Genomic DNA, 20,241 nt, shown 5'->3' with positions numbered 1-20,241 from the left:
CACTTTTCTACAGATAATAACAGCCTTAGCAGACTCTCTCAGCCATGTCCGAGGACCCGAGCTCCCAACCCTGGTCCATCAACAAAGATGATTACGAGCTCCTGGAGGTGATCGGTATGTGATTATTAGCTTGTTAGCATTGTTGTTAACCGGTAGTTTGTAAACGGCTCGCTATAAGCTCAACCAAAGCGGAACTTAAAGCGCGGAACTCTGTCTGGAAGACGAAAATACGAGCAAAAGGCTCTCCTTTTTCTCCAGCTAGGTTTATCTGAAGACGTTGGAAGAGTCTGACAGCCGATCTATGTTTTGACTTGGACACCGAGTCATTTACGAGGCAGTAAATGGCCATTAACGCTGAGAACGTGCTGTCAGGATCAGACTATTTGCTGGAAAATAACCGCCTCGTCTAAATGCCAGTTTATGCGCCCTTAGTTAAAACAATTAGATCAACCCGAAAGAAGAACAAATCTGAACGACAGCAGCTGTTACAAGGAGCACAACGTTTCATTAAGAAGCCTTCAGTATCAGCCGTGTCATTGTGCTGTATGTATGATAAGAGAGATACTTCAACTATGTTCACGCCCATCCCGCTCAGAGGCGCAGCCAGAACATTTTATAAGGGTGCCCAGGCAATAGCCAATGTACACTGAGGGGGGGCCTTTGCTAACAAATAGAGGCATATATTTAAACATCTATGCTGTCTTCATTAAAGGTGTAGTGGACAAAATTCTTTCAGTTTTGAGTTCTGGGGCGAACATCTTATTCATTGTCATTATTTACCTACTTTTATTAATAATCATTCTGCATAAAATTAATATTTACTTGTTCTAATATCCAAATTAAATGGATTGCTTGTTATTAAAGTAGTTATCTCTGATTTCAGGGAAGAGTCCTAGATGACTTGCAGAGACATAATTTTCTCTTTACCTAATATAAGACAGTATCTAGTTCTGAAAAGAGCATGAATTCTGTATTTATCATGTTTACTGTTAGTATATTGATGTGCAACATAAACCACAGTGTTTTTGTTGTCAGGTTATTGTTTACATATAGAAAATGAAAAAGTGAAATGAGTTAAAACATTCAACTTGAGAGTATTACTGCTGCCGCCGTCTGTATTACAACGAAAAAGGGTAGGGGTGGCCAATGATTGGGTTAGGGTGGCCGTGGCCACCTCTGGCCCCCCATCTAGCTCCGCCCCTGATCCCACTACAGGAAGTAGAAAAAACCAAACAAACAACAGACTCAAATCTTCTTAATTTTGCACTGGCTGTACTTTAATATATTTTACATTTACAACAAATTTATTCAAATGTATAAATTGTAATCATTAACCATATGTGAACAACACCAAGTTTAATTTGTCTACATTTGTGCAGCATAGGCGTCAAAACTTCTAAGCAACATCAAGTTAAAGTGGTTGAAATGTCAGTAATGACTAAAAACAACAAAGACAGGTTTTTCCTTAACAGTTTAAAGATTAGAAAGTTTTACCATGAATAAATTAAAATGATAAAATACATGTATACAAGAACCAGCTAAAGAAAGGATCACAAGCTTCTGCTGTGATTTTGGGCTGAAACATTTTAAAACCCCTGCAGTTTACTCTAGGAATTCAACAGTCACTGTTCTGTTGTCTGGTTTTTATTTTACTTTGAGTGTGTTTTAAGATATTTTGTTCATTATTTTATTTATTATTTTTGTTTTTAGGATCTAAAATAACCTGAAATGTTTAATTCATACAAGAAGCAGTAATGATGTAACACTGTGTTTGTGACGTAGTCACTGTTCAAGTTTTTAACTAATTTAAAGCCTAAAAAACAAAACAAACAAAATAATTACCCCTATTCGGTTAATTTGATTAATTTTGGACTGATTATGAATTAATACCAGTCCTAGTTCATCTCAGCTGCAAGGTTTCCTAAATCTTGAAGACATGATTGAATCTACTGGCTTCATTACAGACAGCTTAAGAGAATAAAATGGAGTAACTTTACTGCACTATCTTTCCTGACATCTTTTGTCATTTCAGTGAAATACCCAAAGGCGTAGTACGATCAGACAAGTGACTGATGCTACCTCATATTTCATATAAATGATTAGATATTTCCTATTTTTATGTTTCCTTGCTCCAGCTGTGCTTTCTCTGATGGTTTTGCATCTGGGATACATTGCTTAAGTGGTAAAACTAATGCTAGCAAGCTTCCAGCCTGTTTAAATTAGATTTTAATTTCTCGTTATAACTGATTCAGACTGGCTAAATGTTTTAACCCATCCCTGTTTCTGCTGACTGACAACTAAACTTACCCTGCAGATGTGCATGCTTTGCACAATAGTAGATTTTATGAGCAGCTTGTAAGGAAGATTTTGGCAGCTCTAAACTTTAGTGCATTAGTAGTATATCGATTGATTGCTGACGCTGTCCCCTAAAAGCTGCGTGTATTTCGAACTAACTGTGGTACCTCCATGCAGTTGTCTTTATGGAGGCCCAACTTTGAGCAGATTGGTGTTATAGTTCAGGTGACTTTCTGCCTGAATAAGCCAGTTATATCAGCACATTTGCTTTTTTAATGGCTGATCGGTATTATGAACGAAAGAATGAATAGAACTTTATTGATCTCATAATGCAGAAATTCCCCTGTGACATGTATTTTATTTGGTTTTTAACCAAACTGAAAGAAATTATTTAATAGTTCTTTCAATCATGATCAAGGCTTGATCTTAAATTGAGGTAGACTCCATAAAGGTGTTTGATTTTAAATTCTTGTGACAGGAACTTTAATTTTTATTTATTTTAAGGCTGCTACCAATGACTATTTTGCTAATCAGTTAATCTATTGATTTTTTTTTCCTGATTAATCGATTAACAATCAAATGGTGAAAGGTTCCTAAATGGTATAGTGGAGGATGTTCTTTTTCCGGGTGGATCATCAAAATAAGTGGTCCTCCTAATTGTCAATCATTCTGGTGATATGTTTACGTAAGGCCGTCCTACGTGCTCGTCCCCTTTTTCACTTAGCAGTGGTGAGTCTGACATAGTGGAAAAATTGCAAATGATCTTTTGGAAAGTAAGCTTTTATGATGACTTTTAAACAGAGCGTGCATGAGGAGAAATGGGCTCATGCATGCTCTTACACACGTTCAATGGGCGTTCCCTCTTGGGAGGGGGGACATGGTTGTGCATGTGTATATATATATTTTTTTTAAGTTGAAAGGGTGATCTTTTAAAAAATTTGCGAAAAATCCTCCACTTACCTTTTAAATGTAATTTTACACAGAATTTAACCAAAGTGAGGCTTAAACTGTGACCTTTGAGGACTTCTCTATAGAGCATATTAATGGACTAAAAAGGTTCCTTATTTTGAATACAAAATGTTTGGATATTTTTGACTGTTTAGGTATGATAACTGCTTTGAGTTTGCGAATAATAGGACTAAATAAGTTGGCGATTATTTCAATAATAATCGGATTAATTCATTTATTGTTTATCTTTTTACCTTGCTCAACAAAAAGCAGGTTCTTTAGACGATGAGGAGGATCAAACTGTTCAAACAGGCAACGTTTTTCCCACTTCCATGATATAATTTCTGCCCTTTCATGCTGTTTGTTCAACTAGGGTTTGCTTCATATGCAGATGATGCTCTTCTATTCCTGAACATTTCTTTGAAACGTTGAAATACTTGTAATTTTTCCTCATAGTTTCTTAGAAAATTTTGAGCCCCTCAAGATAACGCCCTGCACTTTTATCTTGAACTCCTAGATAAAGCCTCTGTTGTAATGAAACCAGTTCAGTGGCATTTTCCTGTGCTATGTAAAGCACAACTTGTCCTCATCAGTTTGAAGCTGCTCAGGCTGTTGGACTTGTAGTTTGCTTTCTTTGAAAAAACACTTTGGGCAAGGGATCATTATTAGACAGAGCTTCAGAAATGAATCAAGGAGTTAGGTAATATTTTTATTTTAATTTTTCTTGCATGTAAAATACATAGGCAATACATTTTCAAATACTGCAAAAAACGAGCAGTGAGAATATAACCAGATAACTCTATAGAGAGGCAACAAATCCACTTATTCTTCAGTTAAAATTGGTCAGCTTTAATTGATTAGTAGACTCTATTATTTTGCAAATTTTAAAGCACATAAAAACACATCACCAATAAACATAGAAAATGTTTAGAAAAAAAGAAAGCAATTATAATTGAAAAGAAATAGATCTTTAAAAAAATATATTTAGAGCAAAAGTAATGGAGCGTGGAAAGCAATCAGCTTATAGAATAAAGAAATCAATGAATCACAATCTGTGTTTATGTTTAAAAGGTTAATAAAAGTGAATATGCTGAGTTGATATGTCAGTTATACCTGATTGTAAATAATGTCAATTTTTTTGTTTTAGGAGTACAAAGGAAATAGACCTAAATTAAAAGGATAAATATTTCATTTTATCATCTTATGTTTTTGTTATGTATATTCTTATGCTCTCTTTTCTTTGTAAATGTATTGCTTTAGGTAAAGAGGGTATAGATAACCTAAGATTAATTTTCTTTCTGCTTCTTTTTATTCAGGATTTTAGAATAGTTGGTTTTATGATTGTTTTGTTTGAATACAATGAATAAAAAACATAATTTAGTTAGAATTTCTATTTCTCGGTTTAGTTCTCATTTCATCAAAAATAGGCTCAACCCAGTTTAAACCATTAGCCCAGGGTTCCTGTGAGTGCATTAAACAACTAAACTGCTGATGAGTGACGGATTCATTTATCTGCAATATTTCACCTTCCTTGAACTTTGGATTAAAAAAAAAGATTGTGTCTATTAAGCCTCAGTTTTCAACATTATTAGAGCTTCTGTTTAGTTATTTAGAAGGTCCTGTCATTAAGATATCTGTGTAAAATGAATTCTGTCATTCAACTGTGTATCATAGGTTTACGCTCTGCCTTCAGCCCATTGATTACTTAATCATAGTGTTTAAAAAAAAAAAAAAAAAGAGTAAAACTATAAACCTGATGATGGCTAATCTGATATCAAATTATGTGCTTTAACCAGAGTTGGTTTTAGGCAACGCTTCATGTCTATTGATTAAAAAAATATATATGAATAAATCATGGAAAGGTAATTGATGTTGTATTAATGTGTTTTTTTTCCATCTATCTATTATAATTTTATCTATCTAGCTATCTAAAGTACAGAAATGCATTTTTATTTTTTTTAAATAACAAATGTACTAATATGGAATGTTTTATAGATTATAAATATATTTTCTCTATTAAAACAGAAAAAAACTGATTTATACAGTAGATCAAACATTTTTTAAAACTCAGCAAAGAGCTCTCTCTCTTTTAACCGCACAAAAAATATTGCAGAAACCATAAAATCCACCACCGTGTGAGTCAGAAATTGTAGATAAAACATACCTTAGATATTGTCCTTTTCAGTAACCTTATTTTGAAATGTCTAACATTTGTCTACTATTTATTGCCGTACAATAAAATTGAGATGGACTTTGGAACATGTTTCCAGTAGATCTCCCATCTATAACTCTTCTTGGCCTCTTCAAATAAAAAGCTAAAGACAGATTTTATTGTGACAGGCTGACACTTCTAGTTTTATCTTATCCTTTTATGCTTTTATTTTGTTGTGACTTTGTTCATTTTATTTACAGGTTATGTTTTCTTTATACCGATTAAGTGAAGTACCTCGGTCACTTTTCTTTTTTTTCTTAAGGCTTTTGGACACTAATTTAAAATCTGTGTAAAGGAATGAAAACCAAAACAATATTTCTTAGCACAGCAACACTGCAAGTCCACTTTTATAGGAAAAAAAAAACATCCTCACATAAATATAGCCCATCTCTCCTCCTCTCTAATGGATAATTTTTTTTTTACTGTTTCACCAGAAGCAGTTGTTGCTTTCAGTTTGCCTTTATGTGTTTCTACAAGTATTGGAGTTCAGGATGGCTCTGTATACCCAAAGCGGCCAGCAGAGCTATTGTTTTGGTAACTTCCCCAGGGAAAAGTGACTTGTTATTACACGGATCACGCCCATTCTTTTTCACCCCACCAAGCTCATACTGGACAGAGCACTTTGGAAAACAGCAGAGCTGTCTCTTCAATCCTGACCATACTGTGGATCATTGGTCTCAGCAGATCAGCTACGGAAACTTTATGCTGCCACTGTTTGTATCCAACGGCAACTATGTCTCCTCCCCTTTACTCACTCAGCCCTTCTAATGGTTTAAAAAAACCACAGCAAAAGGAACCTTAAATCTTAACCACATCAGGTTTTATAATACAGCATCCTGTGCGTTCCACACATGCTCTGGTGCTTTCAGTTTGAAATTGAAACCTGTTAGTTTGACAGTATGTGATATAAAAGACACACAACCTCAAGATCACACACAAGAAACCGAAAGCTGTTGCTTGTTACTCATGTTGGAAGACAGTTCATTACAGGTTTAATAAAGAACAAACAAACAAATCAAACATAATCAATGATATTTTTGTGTATAGATCGTATCTATTTACACTTTGTTACCTTGGACCAGGGGTTGACGTTAAGGATTTTTACCACTTGCACAAGTGACTTTCACATTTCATTTGCCCAGAAACAATTTTTACTTGCCCAGTATAATGTTTGATAAATATAGTTCCTATAGCAAAAAACAAAAAGCACAAAAAAAGTTTTGGGAACCACTTTTCTAATAGTAAATTTAGTTGTTTGGATCCTGACTCCTAAAAGAGAGGGGGGAAAAAAGCCCTATAACCAGCAATAAAAATGTGATGTCACAACAATTACTCTTTAGTAGGAGGGGAGCTCAGTCTGAGAGAACAAGCAGGCAATTTAAAGATTCTAATTGTTTTACATTTGCCTCTTCCAACGCAGAGAACATTCGAACCATTAATTAAATCTTTGACAGTGTGTCGGGAAGGATAAGACTATACAGAGAGAAATGTGGTAGCTGCTGTTAGTTTGCTTTAATTCAAACTACACAGAGTGATGAGGCTTGTTTGTTTTAATTTGTTTATCAAAGTATAAACGCTGTAAAATGTCAGCGTTACTGGATTTATTACATGGAGACTTTGTAAGGAACTTGAAGGTTCACATTGATTAATGCATTTTATAACTAATGTAATTTTCTTAACGTATTTTAGTGTAAACACTAAAAAACCCTGTGATTATCAGAGCAACACTGTGTAACCTTTGACCCAAATATTATGAACGAATATGAAACACTTGGCATATCTTATTACACTGTGAAGGCTCCACTTTAGACAGCTTAATGTTACACCAGTGCAGTACTTCCAGGTACCTTTAGGGGCACTAGATGACCTACTGTAGAAGTTTACAGATCTAGTGCCCCTAGTGGCTACAGGTTAAAGAGTTATTCTAACATAAATAGCTTGATAATAATGTCGTTGCTCAACTATTAACATAAACATCTTCTTTGGTAATCAGTTTTTGTATATATATTTTTTTATTAACAATACAGGAAGTAGTTTATCTGTGCATTTTCTTAATGTTGCATTTATAAAATGCAAAAATGAGGAAAGTCCATGCTAATTAAAAGTGTGAGAAGAATTTGGCAACTACAGAAGAAATAAAGCCTATGATCTCTAAATTAGTATAAATATAAAAAAATAAAAGAAAGCTCTATAGTTAAAAACAAAAAGAGCTGTGTGACATCGATCCATCTGTATCTGATTGTGCTCTAAGCGTAATGTCATATCAGGGCTCGATGTTAACCATTGCCCGATCTCCCGGGGCAAGTAGTTTTAATTGTCGGGAGAGTACAAATTTCATTGCATTTGCTCGCTGGGCAAGTGCAATGATCGCATTTTTGTTGTTTTGTACACATTCTCACGTGATTTGAAAAAGCTGTGTGATTTTCTGCTAGATGGCGTGATTCAACTCTTGGGGAGAGAATTCTGCAGAGCAGCAGCTGGATGATGAATTTAATCTATACTATAATACACGCTAGCACAGTGTAAATATTTCTATCATATGGCAGTCTTCTGTACAGTGGTCATACATTAAAAAAATTTTCATTAAATTTTTTTCTCTTAGACATTGGAGTGGTGCATTTAAATGTTATAGAGCTGAACATGTTAAATTGGTGAGTAGTAGTAGTGTAAGTTTTTAACCTGTCAAGTTTTTTTTTTTTTTTATAGATTTTTAGCATTACAATTTATATTTTTCCAAGCACACAACAGTTTAAAGCTAAGTTAATTTGAAAAGAATGTGCAGGAAGGGTTGAAAAGCATGTTAACACGGTAATGTAGGCTTAATATTAGGAACTATATTTATCAAATATTATACTAGGCAAGTAAAAATTGTTTCTGGGAAAATGAAATGTGAAAGCCACTTGCACAAAGGGCAAGAGTAAAAATCCTTAACATCAACCCCTGCATATGCCTGCTGGTCACTGGAGTCACCAGTGTTTGCATGTATTACAGCATAAATAATTTAAGAAAAAACTTCTTCATCCGGGAAATTGTTGTACGTTGTGATTATTTTGTATATGGCCGATATAGTATATTAGCATAAGGTAGCATTGGCTTATCCAGAGTGCTTTGTCTTGCTGTCAGCAGCCCTCTCTGGCTCTCGTAGTATCACTATAAACCATAAATTTTGCAGAAAGTTCTCCATTGCTGCCTTTTTTTATTTGTGTCGCATATGGATGGCCGGACGGCCTTGCTATGAAGATGCTGACTTGTACTAGAAAACCTCCTCTGTATAGAGATTTTATATCAAACAGAATAGAGTTGATAACAGTGAAAAATGGCCATATTTTGTTAACATCTCTGCTGTGAATTACACAGTTTTTCCTTTTTTCTGTCTTTCATGCACAATTATTACATGTGCATTTTCCATTTGAATCCCCAGTTGGACAATTAATAGACTTAATAGTATGCCATGTTTGAGAAGTGTACAGTGTCTGATCCGATGTTGATATTAGAAATATTAAAATCAATTTTAAATCCGATATGAGCCGAATCCTGTCCCCAATGTAAAATCTCTGGCATAAGAAAAAGGATATATAACTCCACTTAAATGATGTAACCCACTGCTTAATAAAAATTGGTCAGTTGTTCTCATAAACATTATTGTGAATTTTTCTGTGTTTCAGTGATAATATTTAATCAGGCCTTCTCTAACAGTCCACACTATAGTATCAGTAATAAAAGTTTGAATTATTCATGATGATATCATATTGGTTTAATATCAGTATATTGGAAATTAAATAGTTGTATTCGGTTATTTCTGTTCTATTCAGTAGAATAACCCAAACAATAAATGAATAATTTTTTCAAAGAGCAGTATATAAAACGCCTAGACAGTATTCAATAGAGATGTCTTGATCCTAATTTAATTTCAGAACTTGTTCTGATATCATTCAAATAAATCAGTATTTGAAAATGCATCTAAAAATCCTCGATATAAGCATCCTGGTAAACGCTCTGCTTCTTTTTATAGTTTATGTAACCATCAAAAGTCCATCAGTTATTCTCATACCTGTTTTTGAGGAAGAATAAAGAAGGTATATCCCTAGTATTTAATTATTTTAAGTTTTAAAACTGGCCTGTTTTTTTAGGATCCTTTAATATAATTGATTGATATGCCTTGTTAGAAGGCTGTCCCGTTCTCTATTACTACCCATTGCTCTGTGAGAAAACCAATTATTGTCTTAAGTTTCATCTTTCAGGTTTCCTCTCATTGATCTCTAGGAGTACCTGCAGCAATCAATGCTCAGAGCGTACAAAACCTACAGTGCAGGCCACCATTAATGGCAAAAAGCTTTAAAATTATTAGATAAATTGTTTTAGTGCAGTATTATAATCGAAAAAAAAAAGAATATACCGTAATAATAATTTTTCTGTCAGGGAAAAATCCAGAGTTAGGCAGTACTTATTGTAAATGAAATCCCCAGTATTGCATTTTCTTTTAAAAGGAATTGCCACACAAACTTCCTTTTATTTGATTCTTTTTAAATAAATCTGATTTTCTAGGAAAATCGTTTATTGGCAATGCTTACAATATGACAAAGAGGCTTCATATCTTCAAAACTCCTGTTAGAGAACTGCAGTAAAGAGTACCAAAATTATACAAATCTTTAAAACCTTTCAAAAGCAAACCGTACACCAGGCTCTGTTTCTGAGTAAAAATACAAAAAAAAGCCCATTATAATATAATATAATATATACTGATCCTCCACCATACATTATAATGTATGGTGGAGGATCAGTAATGCTGTAGGCCTATTTCTCTTCTAAAGACCTTAGGAAAACTTTTTTTTGTTTTTGTTTTGTACACTGAATGTTAAAATAGAGGCTTGGATTTCGAAATTCTGAGATTCTATTATTTTAATTAAAGTGGATTTATGTTGAGGCTTATTTCAGGGCTGCTGTCATACATTAAAGAATCAAAATTTCAGGCTTTGTGTTAAATAATAGGTGTTTGATTTGGTTGGTCTTTATTACTACTCAACCTTTGGTAAAACTGGTTTACTCTATGTTTTGGTAATGTCATTGAAAATATCACTGTTCACATGGGATTTGGCTTTAAAACAGCCAGCTAAGACAGTCTAACTGCTGTTATATGTGTTATATATGATATTACAGTCAGGTAGTTGACAAACATAAGCTTGATTAAATAGTTTTATTGAAATTCCTGAAGTTATAATGCAGGTTATATATGAGAAATTTGAATTGCAGTGATCTTAAAGGGGTTTGATAGAGTCTTGAATTACATTTACTAAAGCTTTCAGACTTTTGCACATAATGCTAATAAACATGGCTGCCATTGCATATATAGATTAAATGGGGGAAAAAAAAAGAAGAAAAAATATCCAAAAGATAAGAGTGGACAGCTTCCAGTCTTGAAGAGTCTATAAAGATTTCTTGGTCATTGTTTGTTCTGCTTCTTATCTGAGCAGTTGTGTTGGTAAATTTCTCGTAGTTTAAATGATAGATTTGTTGGACTGTGTGTAATGGTGTCTTTGCACCTCCTGCAATGAAAATTCATCTCTGATGATGGACTTTGAGGAGCCTCTTATTGAGGGAACTCCTAAACCTTTGTATAAAGAATGTTTGGCTCATTATTCCTTTGGGTTATGCTATTTACTTAGAAAATACCCTGCATTAAAGAAGCAAAATAAAAGACCTCCAAACTGACGACTCCCCAAAGAGCAAACGCACTGGCTGGGTTAAGCCCCCCCCCCAGAGGGCGTTGCGGCTGAAACAATCGAGAACATCGTGGCTGCTGTGCTCCATTTATGGACTGCCAGGTTATGGTATGTTCAGGGTTTCTGAGGGTCATTAAAAATCATTAAATTATAATTTTTTTTTAAATTAAGGCCTTTATTCGCATTAAAATTCATTAAATGTGATTATAGTTGCATTTAAAATGCTTTGTAAAATTTTTTTTTCTAAAACAATTTCTTTACATATATTAGATGTAACTGGTTCTAAATGTTTGTGCGGAACTGCTTCCAGTTGATCGCAAAGGCGTATCTTCAGAAAAGAAGCTTGAGACAAAGAAAAAGCTAGAGAATGGGGAAAATGGAAATTTCGGTTAAAGTAACTGAAAAACGAGGATATTGGGACATGTCTACAGCCTATCGACGATATATATATATATATATATATATATATATATATATATATATATATATATATATATATATATATATATATAAAAGAGCATTAAAAAGCATTAAATTACAGCTACTCATTCCTGTAATAAACCCTTTATGATGTTCTCAAGGGTTCCCATGTCAAGCACAATTTGTTTAGAGGAAAAACATGCTTACAGAAAACATGGACTGCGTTTTAAAAAGATCACAATTGTTTTGGCAATGTGTCTCCGACAGATTTGTGCACGTTTGCTCGCAAAAACTGCAACTGTTTTTCTGCATGTCAGCATGCGGGCCGGGTTCTGGAAGGTGGATGGAAACGTATGCTGAAGGGTTGAATGGTTTAACTGACTCTCAGTCTTTCAACTAGATATTTTTTCTAGTTATTTTTAGATAAGCAATACTTTCCGTGCATTTTGTGGTTAAAAATCAGACCAAAGGGACTCATATGCATCATGTCTAATGTGCTAGTTTATAACTGCAGCTGTATCAATCAATATAGAGATTGAACTTGTTCCTGCATGAACCCAGTCTTAGAACATCTCAGATTAGATGTTGGCTTTGGTTCCTTAGCGCTGCTGCACTGAGTTTACCTCCGGTATTGCTGAAAGAAAAGCTTCCTGATCTGCTTTTTTTCCCACTCACCTGTGAAATTGGTATATGTCTCCTTACACAATCATCTTTTGTATTGTACATTTCCTTAATACATAGCGGCAGGAATAGTTTTTGCTTTTCAAATGTAAAATCTTCACCAACTTAGGATGTTACGTGATAAACAAACTCAAATTAATTCAGAAATCCTTCACAGGGTTTTGATGAAGGGATCGGATATCTCAACACCATGTGTGATTTTGGGGATGGTGTGTTCAAGGTTACATTTTCTTACATGGAGCCTAAGAGGTCAAAAAGTTGGACTCTTGTCCTTCCTGTTCCCAGGACCCTTCTGCTACATTTGCTCTGTTTCTTACAAGGCCTGCAGTGAACTAACGTTTCTCTCTAAAATAGCTTTATTTGATCTGCAAATGTCATCTTAATAAATTGCTCGACTAAGACGTCTTGTTAACAGGTTATCGCCTCCAGATTTGTGGATCTCTGCAGTTCCTCTAGAGCAGGCATCCCCAAAGTCGGTCCTTGAGGGCCGCTGTCCTGCAGGTTTTAGAGGTCTCCCTGCATCAGCACAGCTGATTTACATTCATAGTTGATTAACAGGCTTTTGCTGAACTGAAATCATCAGAATCAGCTGTTCTAAAGCAGATAAACCTCTAAAACCTGCAGGTCAGCGGCCCTGGAGGACCGACTTTGGGGATGCCTGCTCTAGAGTTTAGGCCAAAACACACAGGATCCAAAATCAAAGAGAAAACTGGATTGTGTGAGGCCCGCAGCAAATAAAATATATTAAAGGGATCGAGGAGGCAATGACTGCTTAACGTCTGAATCAGGCTTTTGAGATCGACTCTGCAATTGTATAGGAAATTCATGAGTAAAAACGGCAAGTAAAGACACAGTGGCAAAGTAAAACATGCACCTTTGGGGAAATTTCAAACCAAAGCTACATAAACTAATGTGCAAAAGTCTATTATACAGGCTCGCATTTTGTGCAGATGTGGCTCATTGGAACAGACCTAAACATATTTCAAATAATAACCCCCTGGAAGTAACGTAATGTCAATAAAAGTAACGAAAAATAAAACAGCAATTTGGTTTGAGCTTTTTCATGTAACAGCTGCAGGTTTTTTTTTTTATTCACTCCAGGCCTGGTTACCCTCACATGGGTCTGAAGATCAGTTCATGGAGCCTCTACTAAGAGCCAGTATGTTTGGAAGAAAATAGGTTGGAACTTGGAACTGCTTCTCTGGCTTTTTGTTTTTACATTGATCCCAAACCAAAGAATCTGATAAACTCCTTTTGTTTTTTTTTTGTTTTTCTTCACCAATAATCTCTAGCAAAGTTATGAGACCCATCAAAGTGAAGCTGTGTTGATTCTGACGTTTAATTACCTTTCAGTATACCAGATATTTCTCTGCAAGTAGAAGCAGGAAGATCTACATTAACTCACTGTTACAACCTACATGTACATTTTTTTCATTGCATACAGAATTAACTTTGCATTATTTAAGCCTAACCCCCCCTCTTCTGACTGTTTATGCTTGTGAAGAAATTTATAGTCCAGTGCTACAGGGTAATGGGCCTATTGTGGTTTTGCCCCATCAGCTGCCGGTCTCCAGACACTCGTTTGGTGTTGGCCCTGGCCAAAGGTGCTGCATTAAAGCCATTTGCTCTTGTCTTGATAATTCTGATGAACACCAAGTAATTGGTATCAGGAGGATGGATGGTTGTGATCTTAAAAGGTAGATTTCACATTTTGCAGATGTTATTGGGGATAAATGAATAAGCCTGTTCAGTTTGGATTTTACAAGGAAATTGCTGCTTTATTAGATGATGTGAAGTAGCAAGCATTTATTAATACCCGCCCGTCTGTGTTTGTTTATGCTCTTAATAACTTCAGCCTCTCTGTTCACTGATCTGTCTTATCACACTAAGTTTTATTCATTTTGATTGGAAATAGCTGGATTAAAATTGCACATGTCTACAGGGATAGCTTGATTTTTATTTATTTCCCCCCCCAAATAGATCAGAATTGTTTTTTTCTAAAACACACTCCCCTTTTAAACCTCCTTCCATTTTGGACCAATCCAATCCTTCATACAATGGGCACTTTGTTCATGTTTAGCTGCAACATTCTAGTTAGGAAAAGCTTACTGTGACACAGAGTGAAGCCCATTTCCAGGGCGATCAGGCTCCCAGCACGTTTCTACCAGAGATCCAGTGAAAATAGCCTTAAGCCCTTGGTGTTTAATAAGAGGCGTGAGGGGGAAGTTAAATGACCTCACATGAAGCAGAAACAAAGAGGCCTACCTCTCCTGCAGAAGGTTTTATCAGCTTTTAACTCTACAAGAAGCCGGTCCCAATCCTTTGTTTCACCATGATCTTCATGATATTCCTTTTCTATTTAACTTTGTCAATCTTTTACCACATTGTCAAGAAATTTGCTGAGGTTTGTTGTGTTTGGCATAATTTTCTCCTTGATGATCAAACTACCAAAGTGGAGTAATTCATTAACTCAAATGGGGAAAAAATATTGTTAGAGTGCCTTAATTTAGATGTATATCTGAAATACAGACTGGATTCAGTGTAAACCTGCAGTACTTCAATGACACAAACCCATTTATGACTGTATGACTGCTACCTTTCCTGTTTAAATAAATAGCAAGAGTGCAATTGCTTCCTCCCACTAGCTTTACCATTTAAGTTTTGTTTTTATAAAATCTCTGGAATCTGTTGTGTTTTTGGGACACTTTAAACCCTATCTTTGTATTATGTGAAGACACATAAAGCCCAGGAATTTTAAAGGACTTTACTTCTTTTTCCCATGCCTTTGATGATGAAAACCTAACCCTGGCCTGATCTCCAAATGGCTTCAAAAGTTTACTTATTTATTTTTCCCTTTAGTTCGTGTCATGAACTAAATTTTAGTTTTTCAATAGAAATGCCAAATTAGGGGTAGATCTGATTTGGAGAAGCTGATCCATAATTGATGACCACACAGTTCTGTTCTTCCAAATAGAAGACAGATGAACCGTGTAACAGAACTTGCGCGATCGCGAGCAAACGGGCTGATATCAGTGACAAATGTGTGGTAAAGTCGAACTAAATCAAAACTATCACTTCATGGATATAGCTTTGGTTTTGTTTGCAGCAGTTATTCTGTCTTTGATGTAGACAGAGATCCAATTCGATAAGGGATGCAGAAATACCATCAAGGCATCCACTGCATTAGAAGTAAGTTAGTTTCTAAATGTACCCTCTGGTATTTTTCCTTTCTTTCATATGCTTGTTGTGCGTCACATTCTGCTTTTGTGTTTTACTACTTCGTGGTGTTATTTTCATCTTTTCTCCCCTCTTTTCCAAATAACTAGTTTTTGTATTTTGCCAATTTTTTTATGATGTAAAGCTGTTAATTATAGGGGAAAAAAAGGTGCAAGAAAAATATAAAAACTTCCTAAGATCATGTAATGACTACAAATCAAACATCTTGTTTCTTCCTGCTAATAAATTAAATAACATTTATTTATATTCAATTCACAACACAAATCATTTAGGTTTTCTATCAAGGATAAAACAACTGACTGCATCAAGTCATTGATTCAACAACAGTTCCTCTTAGCGAGAATGCATGCAGTGACAGTGGAGAGCAAACCCCCCACTTTAACAGGAAGAAACTTCCAGCAGAACCATGCTCAGTGTGCGGCCTTACCGCTGAGCCTGACTGGGGGTTCAAGGAGACGGAAGCAGAGACAAAAAACATGGAAGCATTCATCTTTAAATCATTTCTTTATTAGAAAAGTTAAGTTTAAAGTAGTTCCTTAGGTGGCTCTGTCTAGTAAAGAAACAATTCGAGAGCTCTGAGCCAGTTTTCTTGCTTGCAAAAAATGTAGTTACAGTAAAAGCTGAAGCAATATCTATATCTAGGAGAGAAACAAGGGGAAAAAAAGGCTACGAAAAACAGGCCAACTCTATCTTCTATAAAAGTGTTGATGGCAGCAGCCCAGCTGATATTTTTTACCTGGACGTTGTCACAGAAGAACAGAAGAGATGAAGCTATTATGATGAGAAGAATCAGAGAGAATATGGAGTTAGGGTTGAACTAACAAATTCTTAAGAAAAAGAGATGGAATAAATCTGAAAAATTAAGAGTTGGTGGTCCCTATGTTCTCCGGCAGTCTAAGCCTATAGCTGCATAACTGTAGATACATATAGTTATACTGCTATAGGCTATTGTAGCATTATTTGGGATTTAATATGCTACATTTATTTTAGGTATATATTTCATCTCACAAGATGACAATTGACCAAAATTATGTTTATTTGAAGGACCAAACCTTTATTTTTCTCCGCAAGGATGCACATAGATTCTGGATCCTGATCAGAAATGGGATATATTGACTTAAATAAATCATTTTATACTGTTAATTACATAAATCTAATAATAATCAGTCTAATTTCTATTACCTACTGAAAAATGGCCAAAAAAAGAAAGATAATCCTAATTCTTCTAGCTTTTTTTTAATCAAAGTCAGAGGGGACACTTTTAGAAAAATATGTTAACTTAAAATATTTATATAATTATTGGCTGGATAAGCTTTAGTTTTAATCGGATGTTACCTGATCTTCTACGTTTTCTATCATCGGAGGCTGTTTCTCAGTTTTAGTCTGAAAATGCTTATAAAAAAATATGCATTTGTTTTTTGTTTTTTCTAAATCCCATACTGGAGGTTGTCACATCAACTGTTTCAAAGTGGTGTAGGCTTCGTTAATCCTTTATTTTTACATTTTTTTTTAGATAAGTCCTATGGTAAAGACAACAGGGCTGTATTTGGGGTACTTCATTTCGTTCTTCAAAATAAGAGCCAAATATTGACCGCCACAGGATAAGACTTTGCGAACTACACTTCATGAGAATTATCATACTTTATCTATTACGAGTTCTCGGACATCTTGATTAACCTTGTTTTAAAAGACGAGCTGAAATGCAATTAATTAAAGATTAATAAGTTTTTTCCTTTTCAAAGGGAGTGGAGCCACAGCAGTGGTCCAGGCAGCCTACTGTACACCCAGAAAAGAGAAGGTTGCCATCAAACGCATCAACCTAGAGAAGTGCCAGACCAGTATGGATGAACTCCTGGTAAGTTACAAGTTTGTACGGTTTGTGTGGTCAAATGTTGCTTCTTGCAAGTTTCAGTTTAACAGCTCTGTCTTCTTTTCATGTGTGTGGAATTTGTTCTACCCCTGCTTCTCATTACTCATTTTCTCTGGGAACATGTCCAATCAATCCTGTCACTTTAGACACTATTCCAGTTGTTCTCTTAAAGAAGGCTCCACTTACAGCCAGGAAACTGCTGGAACAGTTGCTTTGCTGCGTCTTTTTACCAGCCAGTTTAATCCAGTCTTGCACTGCAGCTAAACACATAATTCACTGATAGCCAAGGCAGCTAATGATTTAGCTCCAAAGGACATAAAAAAGAATCCAATGTTTGTATTAAGCTCCAGTTCATAAACTGATGGTGTCATTTATATTTCCCAAAGTATCCTGTATTTGTAGTAACTTACCTCTTAGATTAGAAGAGTGATTATTAATGTCTTTTTCAGGCCTTTTCAGGAACAGGAAATAAATATTGTGTAAGCCTGTAAGCATCTTTCTAAGGTCATGGCCTGAGGAAGCTGCCAGCCAGGTTGCTCAGGACTCAGTGGCGACACTAAATCCTTCCCCAGCCCCCTTTGAATTATACAGGATGAATCAGGGGAATTTCGCTCCCAGATTCTCGGTGCAGGAGGTCACACAGAGTACTGGGCGATCGGATTTCCTCCGTGTGGTTTCCTCCCACAGCTCCACAGCACAGTCAGTGCCCACTTTAAAGGCCAGGATGCACTAAATTGAAGGCAGATTGTCCCATCTGAGAAGTCAGCTTTAAAGTAGACTGCAGAAGGCTTGTTTTTAACAGTGCCTGCAGGTATTTAACATTGTCTCTGAAATTCTTTGATGCTAAGAAAGCAATAGTACATCATTTCTCTGGGTCAGCTTTGGTAGTTTTTCCATGTGAGTGAGTGTAACAGACACTGTGACTCAGTGGAGCAGATGTTGTCGGCACTTCCTTTAAAATGAAACATGGTTAGGCTTATATATTTCCTGTGTAGTTATAATGCCTTGAAATAGTATTCACATTTCTTTAATTTTTTCTTTTTATCAGGTTTTGATGTAATAAAACAACACAGAAACATCTTCTTTACACAGATTAACAGCTTAAGCATTGTATGAATGCATTTATGCACAACTCCTTTCCTTTTTATCATCCCTAAATGAAATTAAGTCCAACTAACTATCTTTAAATCTAGTATAAAGAGTCCCCTCTGTGTAGCTCTGGCTTCATATATTGTTAGGGACATATCAGTGAGCAAAAATCACCGTGAAAACTAAGGAATGCAGAGAAAAGGTCACGGAGAAAGCTGTTGATAGATTTAAAGCAGGGTTGGTTTATGAAACCATGTTCCAAGCTTGAACATCTTGCAGAGCACTGCTTAATCCATCATCTAAAGCAGGAGGAGTTTGGCACAGGTTAACACTTTAGGAGCTGGAGAAGAGTTTGCAGGAGTCGTCCTGTATGCACCGTATGGCAAAAAACCACTACCTGCTGTACAGACCATATCCAAAGTGAGACACGGTGGTGACAGCATCATGCTTTGGGAATGCCTTTCTTCTGTGCTGATAGGAAAGCTAGACAGAATTTAATAGGCTACTCAAAGTTTATTGAGTCCTATTAGGAATTTAAAAGTTCTTATATTTTGATAGAAGGTCAGTATAAATGTGCAATGTTCGAAAGTAATCCTCTAAAAATTTTCAGTCGCTCTATAAAGTATGACTAACAATAACTTTGGAAGTCTGTACAAATTGAGCAAAATTAAAGGCTTTCATTTTTAGAAGATTTTTTAAAACAATGGAAAAGTTTTGCTGTCATGCAAGGCCCCTTGTTAGTCTAGAACTTTACAACTCAAACCAGACACATTGAAGATTGTGTGAACTGTAAAAAGGAGCACCACAGGAATTATATTTTTGCAGGGCACTGCAGGATTGTTTAGATAAAGTGCAGCAGGTATATATTAGATATTTTTGAAAAGGAGTTCAAAGAAACACTAAAACTGATTTTTGATCAGATTTTTAGCTACACAAGTCTTCATTTCTGTTAGATTATTTGTTCAGGCTTGAATTCTATAGATTGGGAGTTAAATGCAACCTTAAATACCAATTTTGCATCAGGATTGTTTATGAGTGCAAAGCAGAAGCACATCAGGTGCCCTTTGAATGACTAATCTGAGCCAAAGGTTGCCTTGACTACTGATGACTTTGCATTAATTCTTTAACTTCATCAGACGGTCCAACTCTAACACAGAGCCAGCTAGAGTTGCCAGCTCTGCTTGAGTGTTTACTGCGAGGGTTTGTTTTTCTGATGCTGGGAGCAGCCGTTTTACCGGGACGAAATTCAGCTGCCTGGCGCCAAGTGGAGACTCGTGTTGCAGGAGCACATGACGACTTCTAGTTGATGCTGTTGGATGTGGTAACGGCATCAGTAGTGGTCAGGGGCTTATTACTGGCAGTCATTTTCTTTGTTGTGACACTTTCTTGGTGAATCACATGGATTTATATTGCATTGTTTCTTTGCTGTAGGATTGTTTTTAATCACTGAATACTCTTAGCATTTAAAAACCTGTGGACTTTCTTTGAATGCATTTAGGATCCTAGATAATAACTGAGATTTTTTAAGAAAATTAGAATTGTGCAACATTTGTCTTTGCATATAGTTTATTTTTTTCAGTGCAGCAATTTCTTAAAAATTTTAATAGTTTTTTGTGTGCATGTGTGGACACTGTTGAATCTTAGTAAATGTGGATGTGAGGCACTCTGAGTAACCAGAGATGATGTAATATTGCCTCTATAGGGGCCTCTGTGTGTGTGTGTGTGTGTGTGTGTGTGTGTGTGTGTGTGTGTGTGTGTGTGTGTGTGTG

At 35.5% G+C, this 20,241-nt stretch overlaps 1 protein-coding gene across 1 annotated transcript in view; it reads left to right on the top strand.

The window, feature by feature from the left end:
* LOC107100968 (serine/threonine-protein kinase OSR1-like) overlaps positions 1 to 20,241 on the top strand; it is a 52,589-nt gene continuing 32,348 nt past the window's right edge. Inside the window, exons 1-2 of the mRNA XM_015399681.1 lie at positions 1 to 114; positions 17,256 to 17,368. Of these exons, the coding sequence (XP_015255167.1) occupies positions 45 to 114; positions 17,256 to 17,368 (183 nt within the window). The 5' untranslated portion in view covers positions 1 to 44. The remainder of the gene's footprint in view (positions 115 to 17,255; positions 17,369 to 20,241) is intronic.

Source organism: Cyprinodon variegatus, unplaced genomic scaffold (genome assembly GCF_000732505.1).
Source record: "Cyprinodon variegatus isolate N-32 unplaced genomic scaffold, C_variegatus-1.0 Scaffold1037, whole genome shotgun sequence".
In the NCBI taxonomy this organism is placed as follows: Eukaryota; Metazoa; Chordata; class Actinopteri; order Cyprinodontiformes; family Cyprinodontidae; genus Cyprinodon; species Cyprinodon variegatus.
The sequence above is the reverse complement of the archived record's forward strand: the minus strand, read 5'-3'. Positions and strand labels throughout refer to the sequence as shown.